General features: G+C 38.8%; 1 protein-coding gene across 2 annotated transcripts in view; it reads left to right on the top strand.

Annotated features, from left to right (window-relative positions):
* LOC117929459 overlaps nucleotides 1-18,597 on the top strand; it is a 185,801-nt gene that overhangs the window by 123,480 nt on the left and 43,724 nt on the right. For both annotated transcript variants that reach the window (XM_034849741.1, XM_034849748.1), the window contains exons 40-42: nucleotides 8,667-8,830; nucleotides 9,184-9,346; nucleotides 9,458-9,727. In XM_034849741.1, coding sequence (XP_034705632.1) covers nucleotides 8,667-8,830; nucleotides 9,184-9,346; nucleotides 9,458-9,727 — 597 coding nt within the window. The remainder of the gene's footprint in view (nucleotides 1-8,666; nucleotides 8,831-9,183; nucleotides 9,347-9,457; nucleotides 9,728-18,597) is intronic.

The raw sequence follows: 18,597 nt of genomic DNA on the forward strand, positions 1-18,597 counted from the left end.
AAATCATGGTTTGTCCATCTATCCTGATCAAATTCTAATGAACAAAGAAATATATCGAAGATTAGTAGGGAACTCAATTTATCTGGCCCACACTAGACCTGACTTGTCATATGTGGTTAGTGTTGTAAGTCAATTCATGTATAATCTGAGTGACCAACGCATGAATGCAGTAAATCGTATCTTGGCTTATCTAAAGTCCTCTCCAGACAAAGATATTATGTTCTCCAAACATGGACATCTTGATATTAATGGTTACATAGACTTTGACTTTGTTGAATCAAGATTGGATAGAAAGTTTACTTCAAGGTATGTGTCATTTGTAGGAGGAAATTCAGTGACTTGGAGGAGTAAGAATCAAAATGTGGTCTCATTGTCTAGTGAAGAAGTTGAATACCATGTGTTCCATCATGCAACTATGGAACGAACTTGGCTAAGAATTCTATTAAGGGAGCTTCGGTTTGATCCCAAGAAACCTATGGTGCTCTTTTGTAACAACACGACAACTATTGAGATTGCAAATAATCTAATATAACACAAGGATAACCTAGATTTTGGCATGATAAAGGTTCCCTACATCAAGAGTATAGATTAGTTAGCATATTTGATGACTCATGTTGTTACTGGTGATCCATTCTGTGAAAAGAGAGAAAAAGGAGAATCTCTAATTTTTGTTATTGAAAAACTGTTAACTAATACACATTGGATTTGGGTATATATATACATGTTAGTGGGACCCACAATACAATAAGGAAAGAAAAGGAAAAGTAAATAACTGAAATAACTGTACACTATCTAATACTCTCCCTCAAGCTGGAGCATTTATGTTATATGCACCAAGCTTGTTGCAAATGTATTTAATTCTAGGACCTCTGAGAGATTTAGTAAAAATATCTGCTAGTTGATCATTTGAATTGACAAAACTAGTCGCCACACATCCTGATGCGATCTTCTCTCTAATGAAGTGACAGTCAACTTCAATGTGTTTGGTCCTTTCATGGAAGACTGGATTGGATGCAATATGCAAAGCGACTTGGTTGTCACGGATGAGCTTCATCTGTTCATCCTTTCCAAATCTCAACTCCTGAAGAAGATGTTTCAGCCATATGAGTTCACATATTGCCAGAGCCATAGCTCGATACTCGGCTTCAGCACTAGATCTAACCACTACATCTTGTTTCTTACTCTTCCAGGATATTAGGTTACCTCCAATAAAAACACAATACCCGGAAGTGGAACGTCTATCTGTGGGTAAGCCAGCCTAATCTGCATCTATGTAACCAACAACCTGGGTATGACCTCTGTTCTCGTACAACACACCTTGGCCTGGTGTGCTTTTGATATATCGAAGAATGCGGATTACAACATCCCAATGGCTATCACATGGTGACTATAGGAATTGACTAACAACACTTACAGGAAAAGAAATGTCTGGACGAGTAATGGTGAGGTAGTTCAGTTTACTTACAAGTCGCCGATATCTCCCAGGATCTCTTAAAGGCTCCCCCTGTCCTGGTATAAGTTTGACATTTGGATCCATAAGAGTGTCTATCGGTTTACAGTCTAACATACCGGTTTCTTCTAAGATGTTTAAAGCATACTTCCTTTGGGAAAGAACCACACCGGAACTGGATTGAGCTATCTCAATCCCTAAGAAATATTTGAGTTTCCCCAAGTCTTTAGTCTGAAAGTGGGTGAAAAGGTGTTGTTTTAGTTTCTTAATACCATTCTGATCATTGTCTATAATGACGATGTCGTCCACATAAACTACCAGATAAATACACTGCCCCGAAGAGTTATGATGATAGAAAACGGAATGATCTACTGTACTGCGAAACATGCCAAACTCCTGAACAACAGAACTTAAACAGCTAAACCATGCTCGAGGAGATTGTTTCAAGCCATATAAAAAACGGCGTAACCTGCACACTAAACCAGACTCCCCCTGAGCAACAAAACCAAGTGGTTGCTCCATATAAACTTCCTCAGCAAGATCCCCATGAAGGAGAGCATTTTCAATATCTAACTGATAAAGAGGCCAAGAACGCATAGCAGCCATGGAGAGCAATAGACGAACAGAAGCTATCTTGGCAACAGGAGAGAAAGTGTCACCATAATCAGAACCATAAACCTGAGTATAGCCTTTAGCAACTAAGCGGGCCTTAAGGCGATCGACCTGACCATCAGGGCCAACCTTAATTGTGTAAACCAACGACAACCAACTGTAGATTTATCAGAGGGTAAAACAACAAGATCCCAAGTGTCATTGGAGTGTAAAACAACCATTTCATCTACCATTGCCTGTAGCCAGCCTGGATGGGAAAGAGCCTCAGGGGTGCTATTGGGAAGAGACACAAAAGATTTAGCAAAAACAAATGCAGAATAGGGTGAAGATAATCGATGGTAACTCAAAAAATTGTAAATGGGATGAGGATTACGAGTAGATCGATTACCTTTCCAAAGAGCAATGGGTTAGTCAGCAGAAGGAGGCAAAGCTGGGGTAGGAGAAGCCGAAGGGATAGGAAGTGAGTCAGCAGGTACCTCGGCCAAAGAAGGAGGAACAACGACACGATGACGGCGATGATAAACCTGAAGTGGGCGAGAAGGCACTGCATCAGGTGGGGAGATTATGGGAAGAGTAAGACTTCAAAAACAAGAAGAGACTCAGAGGTGGAGAAGAATGGTGAGTCCTCAAAGAAAGTGACATCAGCGGAGAGAAAGTAGCGATGAGTCTCAGAGGAATAACAACGATAACCCTTTTGAAGTTTGGAATATCCTAAGAAAATGCATTGCCCGATTATGGCTTTGGCAGAAAGTTTGTCTTGTCCAGGAGTGAGAATATGAATAAAGCAAGTACAACCAAAAACACGAGGAGGAAGGAAATAAAGTGGTTGGTCAGGGAAAAGAAGGGAATGATGAATCTGATCGTGTAATACAGATGAGGGCATACGATTAATCAAATAACATGTTGTAAGAACAGTGTCCCCCCAAAAACGAAAAGGAACATTACTATGGAGAAGGAGAGTACGAGCTGTCTCAACAAGATGTCGATTCTTACGTTCAGCTACCCCATTTTGTTGAGGAGTATGAGCACAAGAAGACTGATGAAGGATTCCATATTGGAACATAAATGAAGTAAATGGTGCAGAAAAATATTCCCTGACATTGTCACTGCGTAACACATGAATAGAAATATTGAATTAGGTTTGAATTTCGGCATAAAATTTCTGGAAAATAGAGAATAACTTGGCTCTATTTTGCATTAAAAATAACCAAGTACATCGAGAATAGTCATCAATGAAAGTGACAAAATACTGAAATCCTAAAGTAGACGCGGTCCGACAAGGGCCCCAAACATCAGTGTGGACAAGTTCAAAAGGAGACTTTGCCCGATTATTCAAACGCTTTGGGAACGAGACACGAGTATGTTTCCTAAGCTGACAGGACTCACACGCAAGCGACGACAAAGATGAAAAATGATGGACCATTTTCTAGAACTTGGATAGACTAGGGTGGCCAAGGCGACTGTGGATGAGGAGGGGAGCATCAGTGGAAATGCAAACTGCAGGAGTTGAAGGCGAGGTGAGGTGATAGAAGCCTTGACTCACGTCCTATGCCAATCGTCTTCCTCGTACTCCAGTTCTACAAGGTCACAAATTTATCAGAGAAAGTGATAGAACAGTTAAAAGTACGAGTTATTTGGCTGATGGAAATAAGATTAAAAGGATACTCAGGGGAATAAAGGACAGAATGGAGAGGTAGGGAAGGGAGAGGATGAGCGAAACCAAAACCTTTAGCCATAGTTTGGGAACCATTAGCTAAAGTAACAGTAGGTAAGGCAAAGGAAGTAGTAATAGAAGAGAAAAGATCCTTATTACCAAATATGTGATCAGAAGCGCCAGAATCTAGAATCCAAGGTCCAAGAGAAGATGTGTGGGTAAGACAAGCAGAAGCATTACCAGTCTGGGCAATAGAAGCAACAAAAGCTGACTTGGTGGCCTGATAGCGGAGATAGTCATCATACTCACTGTCAGTGAGGGAAATACCCTGAGACGTGGAGGAACTGGGAGGCTGAGGCGACTGAGGATCAGATGACTGGGCCATGTGGGCAGTACAGGAAGGCCGCCCATGTAACTGATAGCACCGATCACGGGTGTGGCCAAGCTTATTGCAATAGGTGCAATGAGGACGTTGGCCTCTACCTCGGTTACCATTGCGTCCTCCTTGAGAGTTAGTTTGAGAAACAAACACAGAAGAATCTGAAGTGTTATAAGATGGCAAAGTCTGAGTGGAGGAGATACGGAGGAGGCAAGCAAACACGTCATCCAAGGATGGAACGGAGGAACTGCCAAAAATCTGATCGCGAACGGTCTCAAGATCTGGACGAAGGCCAATAAGCGTAAGAACCATGAAGAACTTGTCAATCTGTGTTTGTTGATCCCCAACATCAGTAGTAAGAGGCATCACGGTCAAGAATTCCTCCTTAAGAGAGGCAATCTGACCAACATAAGTAGATAAATCCATGTCTTGTTGTTTGACATTGACAATAGAAGAAGCCACTTCATAAAGACGTTGGATATCATTCGTGTATAGCCCTTTCGCCTGATTCCAAAATTTAAAGCATGTTTTGTAGTCCGAAGATGAAACAAAATCTTAGGATCAATTGATTGCCATAACACACTACATAACTGTGCATCTATCTTCCTCCATTGTACTCTGTCAAGCTCAGGGATATCCGCCTTCTGCGTAACAAGGTGATCCTTATAACCTTGACCCATAAACCAAACAGAGGCAGACCAGGACAAGTAATTTTCACTGCCAACCAATTTCTCCGAAGTAATTATAGGAGATCCAGATATGACAGAGGAAAAAATTGAACTTTTAGTAGCCATATCTACTTATCTGGAGAACGAAATATGTTTGGATCAAAGAGAGCCCTAATACGGCTTCAGATCGCGGCTGAAAGAAGAAAAACCGAGGATCCGCGGCTGTGAGAGACCAAATAATAAAGAAAAACAAATGTGGCACTACTGGAAGGGTAGAAGAACACTTCCTAAGACACGTGCAGGGCTCGGGGTGGAGAGGATGTCACCAGAGGTCATTGGAAAGGTTGTTTAGAGGGCCGGCGGAGACAAAAAAACCCCAAAAAATGCACTTTCAAGGCTCGGAAGGGACAAGCACAGATGAAGGGTGGCTAGACAGCGTCAGGCGAGGCTGGAGGTGGAAGCGCGTGGCCGGAAAGTGCTCCACGCACCCTCACGCGCCGGTGCGTGAGGTTCAAGCCGCCAGAGAAGAAACGCATGTGGCCTGTGTGTGGCTGAGAATCTCTCTCCGGTGCTTTGAAAAAACTTGAAGATCTCCTCCTTGTGCACCTGATGGTATGGTCGGTGTCGGAAAAGACTTTGCTGGAAAGTCGCCGGAAAAAGTCACCGGAAAAGTCGCCGGCGGTGAGGGTTTTCTGACGGCGATACGGTTGATCAGAAAGCTTTAGGAGATGGGAAAAGTGACCGGAATGAAACACGGTCACTGAAAGGTTTCTCAGAATTGATTCACGAATAAACCGAAAATAATTAGGTTTTTCTCCCTAGGCTCTGATACCATGTGAAAAGAGAGAAAATGGAGAATCCCTAATTTTTGTTATTGAAAAACTGTTAACTAATACACATTGGACTTGGGTATATATATACATGTTAGTGGGACCCACAATACAATAAGGAAAGAAAAGGAAAAGTAAATAATTGAAATAACTGTACACTATCTAACACATTCTATGCATCATTTTCTAGGTTAGACATGTGCAATATCTATGTACCAACTTGAGAAGGAGAGTCAGTTCTGTACAGCTGTGGACAACTGTATGTACAACCGTAACTAATTGTGTAGTTGTGATTTATACAACTATACATTATTTTGTGTGGTTGTCGATTTTTTTTTTTTTAGTTGGTTATCCTAAAATAGTGTTGTGTACTTTGTATAAATACCCATGAGTTATATGAAAATATTTGTTCAACAATTTATCAAGTGAACTCAATACAGATGAAAATCAGCAAAACTTGTATGTTCCTCTCTACAGCAAGGGAGATGTGAGAGGTCGTCCTTCAAACTTATTTAAAGTTCGGATATGCTATTTAGACCATAATTCATAAACGAAGAAGAAAGCTAAAGAGAGCTTTGAAAATTTTCCTTTTTAGTTTCTGGAATGAGTACAATATTTTAAATAATATAAAATAGTTTGAATGAGTAGAGCTAAATAAGGAAAAGCAGCTAGCAGCCAGCCTATCCTAATTATTGATTTCTATTAGTACATTACAAAAACATCTACAATTAAGTCTCATTTACAACAAGAGAGCATAATCTTCTCAATATAATCAACATAATATCCTCAACACTACCCCTTATGCCGGTTCAAATATGTCTTATCATTTCGAACTTGCTAATTATGGATTGAAATAATTGTCTTGGAAGGCCTTTAGTGAAAACATTCGTTCTTTTATTGAGATAAATGGTATACACATTGGTCCAAATATCTTGACTGATTAAGGTGTCAGTCAACAGATTCCTCGGCCAAAATTTCTCCTCAATCTGTTGACTACTTGGGTCAACCCATGGTTAAACATACAAAATACATAGAAAATTGATGCACAAATGATCTTTAACGGATTAGATTCTTTCAAGATGAAAACTTAAGATTAAAAAACCCTTTTTAATGATGAAATGCATGTTAAAACATCAGTTTTTGTTGTTGAAATAATCAATCTTATTTTTTATAAAAATCATTAGAAAATGCATAAATAAGTTTTATAGTTTTTGAAACTTTTGCTCCGAACTAGATAAAACTCTTTAATATTTTGAAAACTTTTTTAATGATGAAGCACTAAACAAAGCTGATTTTCATTTGGAAAGATTATTCATCCAATTTATCACAGAAGAAAACTGATTTAAGCATGAGGATGATTTTAGGTCCTAAAATAAAATACAATATGAACCTAGTACACAAACCACTTTATGAAGAGATCCTAGAAAAATTAACTTGGAATACTATCGCTTTGAAGTCTTCTCCTCCTTGATTTTCTTTTGGCTTGATGTGTCTTCTTGATTGCCTCTTTGAAAATCTTCTTGCTTAACACACTCAAATATAAAACATTAAATCAAAACCTTGATGTACCCCATTTTCCTTTGATTTTAAGAAAGAGCTTCATTTACGTCAACTAGTTGAGGAAATTTTCAACATTTTTTTGTTTAATGAAACCTTAAATTGGTAAAGAAGAACTAGGTAGAAGGACAAGAAAAAGTGGTGATAAATAGCAAACTTGGTACTAAAGGTGAAAGAAAAGTTTGTAAAAAAAGAACGACACTGAAGACCAAATAAAATGTCGGGAAAGAAAAATTATATGACACTTTTGTGCTTTGATACCATATGAGAGGAAGAACAAGAAAAGATTAAGAATAATTCTTCCCTTCATTGATTAAAAATTTTATAGGGGTATTAATACACGCTGTACAGCTGAAAAGGAAGTAAGTAAAGAGTATAATACAGCTATGCTATCCCTAGAATCACTCCATGATCTACTACTTATTAAAAAATACAAAAGGGTACACAAATTATTGACTAAACCGGATTCTAGGACACAGTTAGACCCTAAAATCTGCTTTAATTCTGACACAACCATTAGCTTATAGTCTTTTTCTTTGAATTCTTTGCAGATATATAAATTGGAAATGAGATTAGTAACCCTCACTCCTACATTTAGACTTCTAATCCAATTGAGTATCAGTGAGTTCAGAAAATTCAAGGGGGCACAAGGTCCCCAATGAGTTCAGAAAATAATATGACTCCTTTTTTAGCCAGCCTCTCAGCTTTTCGGTTGCCAATCCAAATTTCTAAGTAAAACAGACGTCCCTCATCTCTTGTTTGGTCCATAATCCGTCTTTTTCTTGAGTCATAATATGTGCTTTGGTTTGATACCTTCTATTTTATAACATAAAGATAATCTTTTATTTTTTATTTTTAAGAAAAAAAGCCACCTATAAGGTGGTGTTTTTCTCCCCTTTTCATGGCGACATAAACCTTTCATTTATGCAAACAATAAAATTGGAGAAATTGTTGTCTTCAAGGTAATGCTTGTTGGCCTAACTGATGGATTCTCAAGGTGATGCTCTATACCACATTTTGATGCAACTATCCTTTATGGGTCAGTGAAACAATATGTACCAAAGACAATTTTTACAAGTAGACCAGTTTCTAAACAGAATTTTGACGGGAGATCAACTAGCCATGCTTATCTTTAAAGATGTGTCCTTTTTTCCCCACTTTGTTTAATTTCGTTATTTTTATTGTTTTAAGTTGAAATCAACTAAAAGGTTTGTTATGTTTACAACTTGACACCTTCTGTCTTGACACTTGTGCATATGTTCTCTAAAGGACATCAAGAGGTGCTCTTTTCACAATTCAAAACTTCTGTTGTATGTTCTGACCCTTTAAACATGTCACTATCTCCTTATGAAAATTTTAGCTGGAACTAGTTGAGTTTCAGATTGTTATATTGTTTGCAACATCTTGACCATCCATTCAAAGATTTTCTTTATGATTAAGATACTCAAATTAGAGTTACTATATTGCAGAATGATTATTAAATTTATGTCCCTAATGTCTTTGTGGAATTTTGCAGATGATTCCATTGTTCAACATATCTTTAAGTGGAATTGGGTTTAGTTTGCATGGAAAACCTGACTACTTGAATTCCACTGTTAGCTTCTCTTTGGCAGCCAGGTCATATAATGATAAGTATGAGACTTGGGAGCCTCTTGTAGAGCCAGTTGATGGATTCTTAAGGTGATACTTCGTATTTAGTCTTATTGTAGTTGTATAAGAATATGTATTGCATTTTTTTGCAAACAAAAAATAATTGGGACAAAGCACCATAAATAATCATGATAAAAAGCATCTTATGCATGTTAACATCATCACACCATCACTTCATACTTCCTTAGATAATCACAAAGAATGATCCATCTGCATCTATAACTAAGAATTAGATTTCTCACCAATCTCGGCTAAAGTGTTTCTGTTTGTGACTTCAAGAGTCTACTTCACATTTTTAATTTCAATATGATTTTTGTTATCCTTGTTTATGTACCTATGCATGTAAGGTTTGAATTCAGATCCTAATGTATAGACATATGCAGATACAAGTATGATCTCAATGCCCCAAGTGCTGCTTCTCAGTTGCGCCTTACCTCTACAAGGGATTTGAAATTGAATGTTTCAGTCTCTAATGTGAATATGATTCTTCAAGCTTATGCCAGTTGGAGCAATCTTAGTCAAGTCCATGAATTGTATAGAAAAGGAGTAAACTCTTCTTGTTCCCTCCTGTTAACCTCTATATTGCACTTGCTATTATTCTTATTTGGAAAATATATCCAGATCCAGTAACTCTTCTTTTCTCATTTCATTAAACAGACAGCAGTTTCTCCAACTGATGATGGAATATCTGTCATTGATGTTCACCATAAGAGAAATTATTATATTATCCCTCAAAACAAACTTGGTCAAGATATTTTTATTCGAGCTGCTGAACTCAGGGGACTTTCAAACATAATTCGGATGCCCTCTGGGGATATGAAGCCTGTAAAAGTTCCTGTTTCAAAAAATATGTTGGACTCTCACTTGAAAGGAAAAGTTTGCAGAAAACCTAGAACAATGGTGACCATCATTATCACAGAAGCCCAGGTATGATCTCTTTTTTTTATATGACCTCTTTTTCTTTGAAGGACAGGTAAAATCTTTTTATGTTCTTCATTCCCATCAAAGAAATTTTAGTTCTTTAGCATGGATGTGTAGCTTTGTTTGAATATTTATTGAAATAGACTCAATTTGCAAATTTTTATAAATTTGTGGTTACAATTAAACTGTGATTTTGAATATTTCTAACACATCTCGATGCTTAAGAACTATTGACATCTTAATGAGAATTCTCTTGTTAACTTGAATCCCTGTATGGGTATGATATCTTTGTTGTATTGACTTAAAGTTTCCTTCTAGGGGGATCTCTGAAGTAGATGGTGATTGACAGAGATTTCTGTAGGTGGTGTCATGTATATCTTATGTCTTGATCATTCTGATTGGAAAATAAATTTATGGTCAAGAATATAGAAGAACCATTCAAAATGATAAGGATACAAGGCATGTGGAAACCACCTATAGAATTCTCTATAGGTGTAAAACCATGAATCTCTGTCAACTATGGAGCAAATCCACTAAATATGAAAAGCAAATATTCAGATTGACGTGACCCATTAGCAACCTTCTTCCAAGGGGCTTACCTTGGCTAGCACCTAAACTATTTTACATGCTTTAGCTCCGTGCTTGGCATTCAGTATAAAAGATAGAAGTACACTTTTAATCATCATTTCTTGAAAGGAGTAAATAGGATACACCTCATCACATTGAGATGGGGTTCATTATTATGCATGTTGGGATTTAACTCTTTCCCTAAACCTGATGAACTTTCAGAAGGGTCAACCATTCAGATGATGTTTTCTTCCTCACAAGTATCATTCAACTTGTGTGTAATGGCTGAATTGCAATGAGGGCAACTTGCTACTATGTGGCCTTTACTATTACAATAGTGGCACTCAATGTCATTCCTATTCCTAGAAAGATTTCTTTGCCCTTGCTTACTCCTTGATGTGACTAGTAGCCACTCTTTGACATAGTTGGATTGGAAAGGCATTACTTTTGGACCTATCTCAAGGAAAAGTCCCAGAAATCCCTAGGTGGGTAGGTCATGCCTTAAGAAGCAAGATCTTATAGGATCTTTCCACCTCTAAGGCCTTGTGGAAGTCTTTTTCCAAGGTTTCAAGAGAGTGTAGTTTCATTTCACTTTTAATTTTTGGCCTCAAACCATTAATGAACCTAGTAGTTATCATCCAGGACTCCTCAGTAACATCACACCTCAACATTGGCTCCTCATATTTTGTTGAATACTCAGTGATGCTAGAGATTGACAATTTCACGTTTTGCCAATGATCTTGTATCTCTCTCCTGGAGTGAGAAGCAATTTTTCTAACTTATGTTTTGAAGAATTTCTGAATTCCTTTATTGATTTATTCGGTACACACCATACACATATATATACACAAATGACTGAATAAGAAAATATCAATCTAGCTTGATTCTCTCCTAAAAATAGGAAACTGAATTCTAAGGAAATATCCTAAATGATCTCTCTTTTTTTATTCCTAAAATACTTTCCTAAATTAAAATCCTAACTTTGACTGCCAAATTTCAACTCTCCCCCTCAAGCTGGAGAATATATATCATATAATCCCAGCTTGCAAGTTAAGTCTTCGAAGTTAGGCCTAGGTAAAGCTTTAGTGAGGATGTCTGCGGTTTGGTGCTTGGTAGGAACGTAGTTCAATTTAACCGTCTCACTAGTCACCTTCTCTGTGATGAAGTGTCTGTTAATCTCAACGTGCTTGGTCCTGTCATGATGCACGGGGTTCTTTGCTATGCTTATAGCTGCCTGATTATCACACATCATCAGAATCGGAGATGAACTCGTTTGTCCCAGTTCACTAAGAACCCTTTTTATCCAAATCCCTTCACAGATTCCCTGTGCTAGAGCTCTGTACTCAGCTTCTGCATTACTTCTGGCTACAACTGATTGCTTCTTACTCCTCCAGGTAACAAGATTTCCCCAGACAAAAGAACAGTATCCAGAAGTGGACCGCCTGTCAATGATGTTTCCTGCCCAATCCGCATCTGAGTATACTTCAGTGTCACGATTCTCTGTCTTTCTGAAGAATAGACCTTTCCTTGGTGTCATTTTTAAATATCTAAGAATCCTGTAGACTGCTTCCATGTGTTCCTCAGTGGGGGTGTGCATGAATTGACTTACAGCACTCACTGCAAAGCCAATATCTGGCCGAGTGTGTGAGATAAATCAAGCGCCCGACGAGTCGCTGATATCTCCCCCTGTCTACCTGTGTACTCTCTTTCTCGATACCAAGTTTCTTCTGACTATCCATAGGAGTATCAATTGGTTTGCATCCAAGCATACCGGTCTCCTTAAGAAGATCGAGTATGTATTTTCTTTGAGAGACTACAATTCCCTTCCTTGATCTAGCCACTTCCATACCAAGGAAATATTTCAAATTTCCAAGGTCTTTAACTTCAAACTCTTCTGACAAATACTTCTTCAAATTCTGTAATTCCTCCATATCATTCCCAGATAGAATAATATCATCGACATAGACTATCAATATGGCCATTTTCCCGGCATGAGACTTCTTGACAAATAGAGTATGATCAGCCTGACCTTGTTTGTAGCCCAACTTCAAGACTGCCTTTGTGAATCTATCAAACCAGGCTCGGGGAGATTATTTAAGGCCGTACAAGGATTTTTGGAGTTTGCAAACCTGATTCTTTGCCATACTTCCTTCGAAACCAGGTGGTATTTCCATGTAGACTTCCTCTTCTAAGTCACCATTTAGAAACACATTTTTTATGTCCAGTTGTTGCAAGCACCAATCTTGATTGACAGCCAATGAGAGAAGAATCCTGATAGTGTTTAGTTTTGCAATAGGAGCAAAAGTCTCCTGATAGTCTATCCCATAGGATTGTGTAAACCCTCTAGCTACCAAATGAGCCTTGAATCTCTCGACTGATCCATCTGCTTTGTATTTTATGGTGAAAATCCACTTGCACCCCACGGGCCTCTTCCCAATCGGCAAATCTGTGATAGTCCATGTCCCATTCTTCTCAAGTGCATCAATCTCATCTTGTACTACCTTCTTCCATTCTGAAATTTTGAATGCCTCTTGTATTGTGTTGGAACCTGAGTATCATCAAGAGAAGTAGCAAATGCTCTGTAAGATGGTGATAGCCCTTCATACGTAACATAATTCCCAATTGGATGATCTGTACATCTCCTAACACCCTTCCTCAATGCAATCGGCAGAGTAGAATCATCAATGCTGGAATTAACACCTCTCCAGCCCTATCCTCACCTATGTTCTCTTCAGGTAGACTTGAAATGGAGTCAATATATTGGCCACATGTTGGCTGTGATCCGTGCTCTAATTCCTGTCTTTTCCTCCTCCTGATGTAAACTTGTAAGTTCTCATTAGCAAGTTGTGGGGCTATAGGTTGAATAGGCATGGGAGACTGGATGGTCACGGGAGAAGGAACATTTGTGGGCTGGGCTAGCTGGACTGATGACGGCATGGGTGTGGACAACTCAGTGGGCGCGGATTGGGAAGGATTTGGTGACTCTGAGTGAGAAAAAGGTACAGCCTCAAGAAAAGACTCCCAAACTTGATGTTCATTCATGCTCTCCCCCTGAACATGAGATTTGGGATAGAAGAAGACATGTTCAAAGAAAGAGATGTCCATGGTAGTGTAAAATCTTTTGTTAGTTGGAGAATAGCATTTGTACCCTTTTTGGGTTGAAGAATACCCTAGGAAAATGCACTTATTGGCTCGAGGAGCAAATTTGCTACGATTTTGAGGATACACATGAATGAATGCCGTGCAACCAAATACTTTGAGTGGTAAATCAGAAGTGGCTGCACGGGTGTGAGGGAATTTTTTTAAGAGAAGTTGACGTGGGGATTGAAAGGTAAGCACTCTGGATGGCATACGATTAATCAAATAGGTAGCTGTGAGAATGGCTTCCCCCCAAAAATAGTTTGGAACATTAGAGGAAAACATAAGGCACCGGGCAACCTCCAAGAGATGTCTATTCTTGCGTTCAGCCACCCCATTTTGTTGTGGGGTGTCAATGCAAGAACTTATGTGGATAATGCCATGATTTTGAAGATAAGTACTGAGACTACTAGTAAAGTATTCCTTTGCATTATCTGACTTGAGGACTTGAATTTTGGAATTGAATTGATTTTGAACCATAAGATTGAAGGTTTGAAAAATGTGTCCGACCTCTGACTTTTCTTTCATAAGGAAAACCCATGTTACCCGTGTATGATCATCAACGAATGTCACAAACCATCTTGTGCCAGAAATATTTTTTATCCGTGAGGAACCCCACACATCACTATGTACTAAAGAGAAAACAGTCGAAGGTTTGTATGGGATTTGAGGATATACTGTTCGAGTATACTTTGCAAACTGACAAATTTCACAGTGATAAGATGCTGGATTTTTATTGATAAATAATTTGGGAAACAATTTTGCAAGGTAAACAAAGATAGGATGACCAAGGCGATAGTGTAACATTATAATCTCACTATCTTTATTGACCTTAGAATTTGACACAGAATTGAAAGACTCTAACATACTCTGAGACTGTACGCAACTTGCTTGAGAGACTTGGTTTGAGACTTGGCCACATGGGAGGAGGTAGAGCCCGGAACACAGTTCAGCACTACCAATCATCTTCCCCGATTTCAAGTCCTGAAAAACACACGAGTTTGGATAAAATTTAGTAACACATTGGAGATCACGGGCCAATTTGCTAATGGACAAAAGATTACAATCCAAGTTTGGAACATGGAGAACAGAGTCAAGATACAAATCTTTAGTAAGTTTTATAGAACCTGTCCCGACAATTTTTTACTTTGAACCATCAGCAATATGGACGGATGAATGACCATTACTTGGCTTGTAATTTTGAAGAATGGCAGCATCTCCTATCATGTGATCAGAAGCACCTGTGTCGACTATCCACGGCTTCATTCCTCCTCGATTAGCAGTGAAGGCTATCCCGGTAGTACTGCCACTGTCAACTTGGATTAATAGTTTCTGTAGCATCTCCATCTGCTCTTTGTTGAATGGAGTCGGCTTGGGAACAGATGTGCTCTCAGAGTTGGCAGCCACGTGTGTTCTGCCATCTCTGTCAAACCGTGGCTTTGGTTTCCAATCAGCCGGTTTGCCATGAAGCTTCCAACAAGCCTCCTTATAATGGCCTAGTTTCTTACAATAATCACACCAAGGCCTATCCCGTTTCTGACGATCTCCACCACTACTATTAAATGACCGAGCAGCAAGGGCAGAGGAATCCAATGTTGGGCAGGTTGCTCTTTGGATCTCATCATCACTTTCTTTCTACTTTCTTCACGCCTAACCTCTGAAAAAGCCTCCCTGAGACTTAGCAGGGGTTTAATGCCCATGATTCGGTCTCTAACATCATCCAATTCCCTGTTTAGTCCTAGGAAAAACTTGAATAGTCTCTTTTGTTCCACAATTTGCCTGTATGTTGCTGCATCATCCGAACATTTCCATGAGTGAGTCTCGAATAAGTCAAGTTGCTGCCAATACCTTATGAGTGTGTTGTAATACTGAGTAACTGACTGCTCTCCTTGGCGGAAGTCATGTAGGGCTGATTCAACCTGAAAAAGTTCTGAAGTATTTTCAAAACTTGAGTAAGTTTTTTTGGCTGCATCCCATATGTCCTTTGCAGTCCCAAACAGCAAGAAATTTTCACCTATGTCATTGTTCATGGAATTGATAAGCCATGACATGATCATGCTGTTTTCAATCTTCCACTTCCTGAAACCCAGTTCTGTAGTTTCTGGCATGGCTGCTTCTCCAGTGAGGTACTCATCCTTTCCTTTACCGCAAATGAACAGCAACACAGATTGTGACCACTGTAAATAGTTATGGCCATTTAATTTGTGTCCTGTGATGAGAATAGGAGAGGAATCACTGCCACCAAGGTTTGGAATTTCAGAACTTCCCCCTGATTTTGGTGTCGTGACGCTGGATACTTGTGATGATGCCATTCCGTATTTTGTCATGGAGATGAGGAAGACAGCCGAATATGGTTGCTGGAAATTGGGAAGAGAGAAAACCAGAGATACCGGCCTAATGGAAAAGAAAAACAACCGTGGCACCACCGGAAAGGTAGAAGAACACTTCCCAAGGCACGTGCAGGGATTGGGGTTGAGAAAAAATAGTCGGAGAACGCCGGAAAAACTGTTCGGAGGGCCCGCGGAGGCAAAAGAATCCCAAAAGAGGCACGTGCAGGGCTCGGATGGCAGAAACAGGTATGAAGGGTGGCTAGTCGGCGTCAGGCGAGGCTGGAGGAGGAAACGCGTTGCCGGAAAGTGGTTCACGCGCTGGCGCGTGAGATGCAGTTGTCGGCCGGAAAAACGCGCGTGGCCGGCGCGTGAGTGGTTTTCTGGCTCCGGTGCTTTGGGAAAAATTGGAAATCTCCTCCAGGCGCTCCTTGCGGTGTGGGAAAAAGACGTCGCCGGGAAAGTTCGCCGGAAAAGTCGCCGGCGGTGAATGTTTTGCCGAAGACGATTCGACCGATCGGAAAGTCGTTTCCCGGAATTGATGACACGGGGAAACTGGAAAGAATTAGGTTTTCTCCCATGGCTCTGAGAATAGGGACTGATGGCTGGAATGAGAGATGGCCAGAGAGAGAGATGGTCGGATTGAGAGATGGCCAAATAGACTTGGCCGGAATGAATGATGGCCTGAATAAGAGGCGGCCAGAAGGGATTAGGGTTTCAGAAAACTGGCTCTGATACCATGAAGAATTTCTGAATTCCTTTATTGATTTATTCGGTACACACCATACACATATATATACACAAATGACTGAATAAGAAAATATCAATCTAGCTTGATTCTCTCCTAAAAATAGGAAATTGAATTCTAAGGAAATATCCTAAATGATCTCTCCTTTTTTTATTCCTAAAATACTTTCCTAAATTAAAATCCTAACTTTGACTGCCAAATTTCAACATGTTTTAGCTCAAGCCATACCCTAATGGGCTCTTCCCTGGCCTTTTATGGATCTATGGACTCCTAATAATATTGTTTAGCAGTCCCAATGAGCTTTGTTTTTGCCAAAACATGCCCTTTAGATATATGTAATGTTGTACCACTTCAAGTAGTCCTCAACTTTAGCCAACCAATCTAGAGAGGCTATAGTGTCCATTCTCCCATCAATACTAGGTGCATCTATTTTAACTCTCCTAGTTATATCATTCAATTCATTGGGGTACTGCCTAGGTTGACGCTCCTGAGGGTACAGGAAGGTAAACCTATCAAGATTTATCTCATCTGTTCAGTTTATTCACCTAAATTCCAATTGGAGGTTGATTCAGTCCACTAATGCGTAATTCCGTCATTGTGCATTCTAAGATCTGATCCTCAAATTGCTCCTGGGGTGTAAGTAATAGGCCAGGATGTCTGTCTGGAGTAAACTGTCTTAGTGTGGAGGTAACGCGATTCTCTTCCTTAGGTTTGTCTATTGGGTGCTAATGCAAAATGAGAAACAATTGGGATAACAGCTCTTGAACTCCAACTGTTTTGAGCAAAGTACCCTTGGTTCAATTGGCGGGTGGTTGAGGTTCATATATAGGAAAAGTTGCTTTTGGTCATGGTGATGGGCAAAAGGATGCTGATATAAAGGGTGAAAGTATATTAAGTTAATCTGAACTCAAATATGGTTAATTTCAATAGCTAAAATAAAGAAATAAAATGAAATAACTATACCATATCTTATGCGGGTGGTAACAGTAGAGATAAAGCAAATAGGTGGTGAAAGAGCAATGAGTGAATAACATACAACTTTTTCTTTCTTTCTTGTTTTGTTTTTCTTTTTTTAATAGTTTGGTTTAGGGATCTAGGCTATTTTTCTATTACCAATAGACACAAAATATCAAGTACTAAGTTTAATGAAAGGTTTACATACTGAACCAGAGTCAAATTCAAAGTCTGCACTGGGTCTTCATGTATGTCTGAGATCATCCTAGTTCTTTTCTTCTTTAACTTATGAAGCGATTAGATTTCTCCTTCATTTTCAACTTGTTTTTTTAACCCTATCTGAAAGTGGTGTAATGGGTTTGAAAGTGTCGTGATTAAGTGTGAAGAAAACTGGTTAGCTGAATTTGGTTTGGATTGAAATGATCTGATACTAAACTCATGCAGGATAAGTAGAACAGCAAAAAGAAAAGAGTTAGAATTGGTTTAGTGAAGAGAAGGAAGAATAGGAAGAAAAAAGGCATCAACCCATGACCCTAATGAAGCTTCAAATCTGGTTTATTGTTCACAAAGAGTTCTCTTTATATAGTCAATCCAAAAGGCGTCTAGATCAAATAAATCAACTAAAGCATTAAAATAAATTCTAACAATTTGGAAAATTAAAACATGATAATATGATATTACTAAAAAAATCTAGATGATTTAATAAATGAAAACATAACTAAAAATGCTAAAATAAAACATTGAAGAAATTTGAGGGAGAAAAAACTTACTTCTTTTTCTTTATGTCATTCAAACTGATTATAGAACCGATATTTATATATGAATGGTGGACATCATCTGCTTTAAAAATGAAATCTAATCCTTGATTTTAGGAGAGAAAATCTCTCATAAAATTAGGGAATAAATTAGAATAGAAAATTCAACTATACCACAACTATGATTCAACTATAATACAATTGTACATTTTGAATTTCCACACTCCCCCTCAAGTTGGGTTCTAAATGTTGAACATTTCCAGTTTGGATCTCAAATCTTTATAAGTAGTGTTGAAAGAGAGAGAGAGAGAAAACCTTAATTCTCATTCATATTATTTTCTTACAATAGAGAAATATATATACCAGAATAGGTTGAACTAACTACCA

Source organism: Vitis riparia, chromosome 2, assembly GCF_004353265.1.
Source record: "Vitis riparia cultivar Riparia Gloire de Montpellier isolate 1030 chromosome 2, EGFV_Vit.rip_1.0, whole genome shotgun sequence".
In the NCBI taxonomy this organism is placed as follows: Eukaryota; Viridiplantae; Streptophyta; class Magnoliopsida; order Vitales; family Vitaceae; genus Vitis; species Vitis riparia.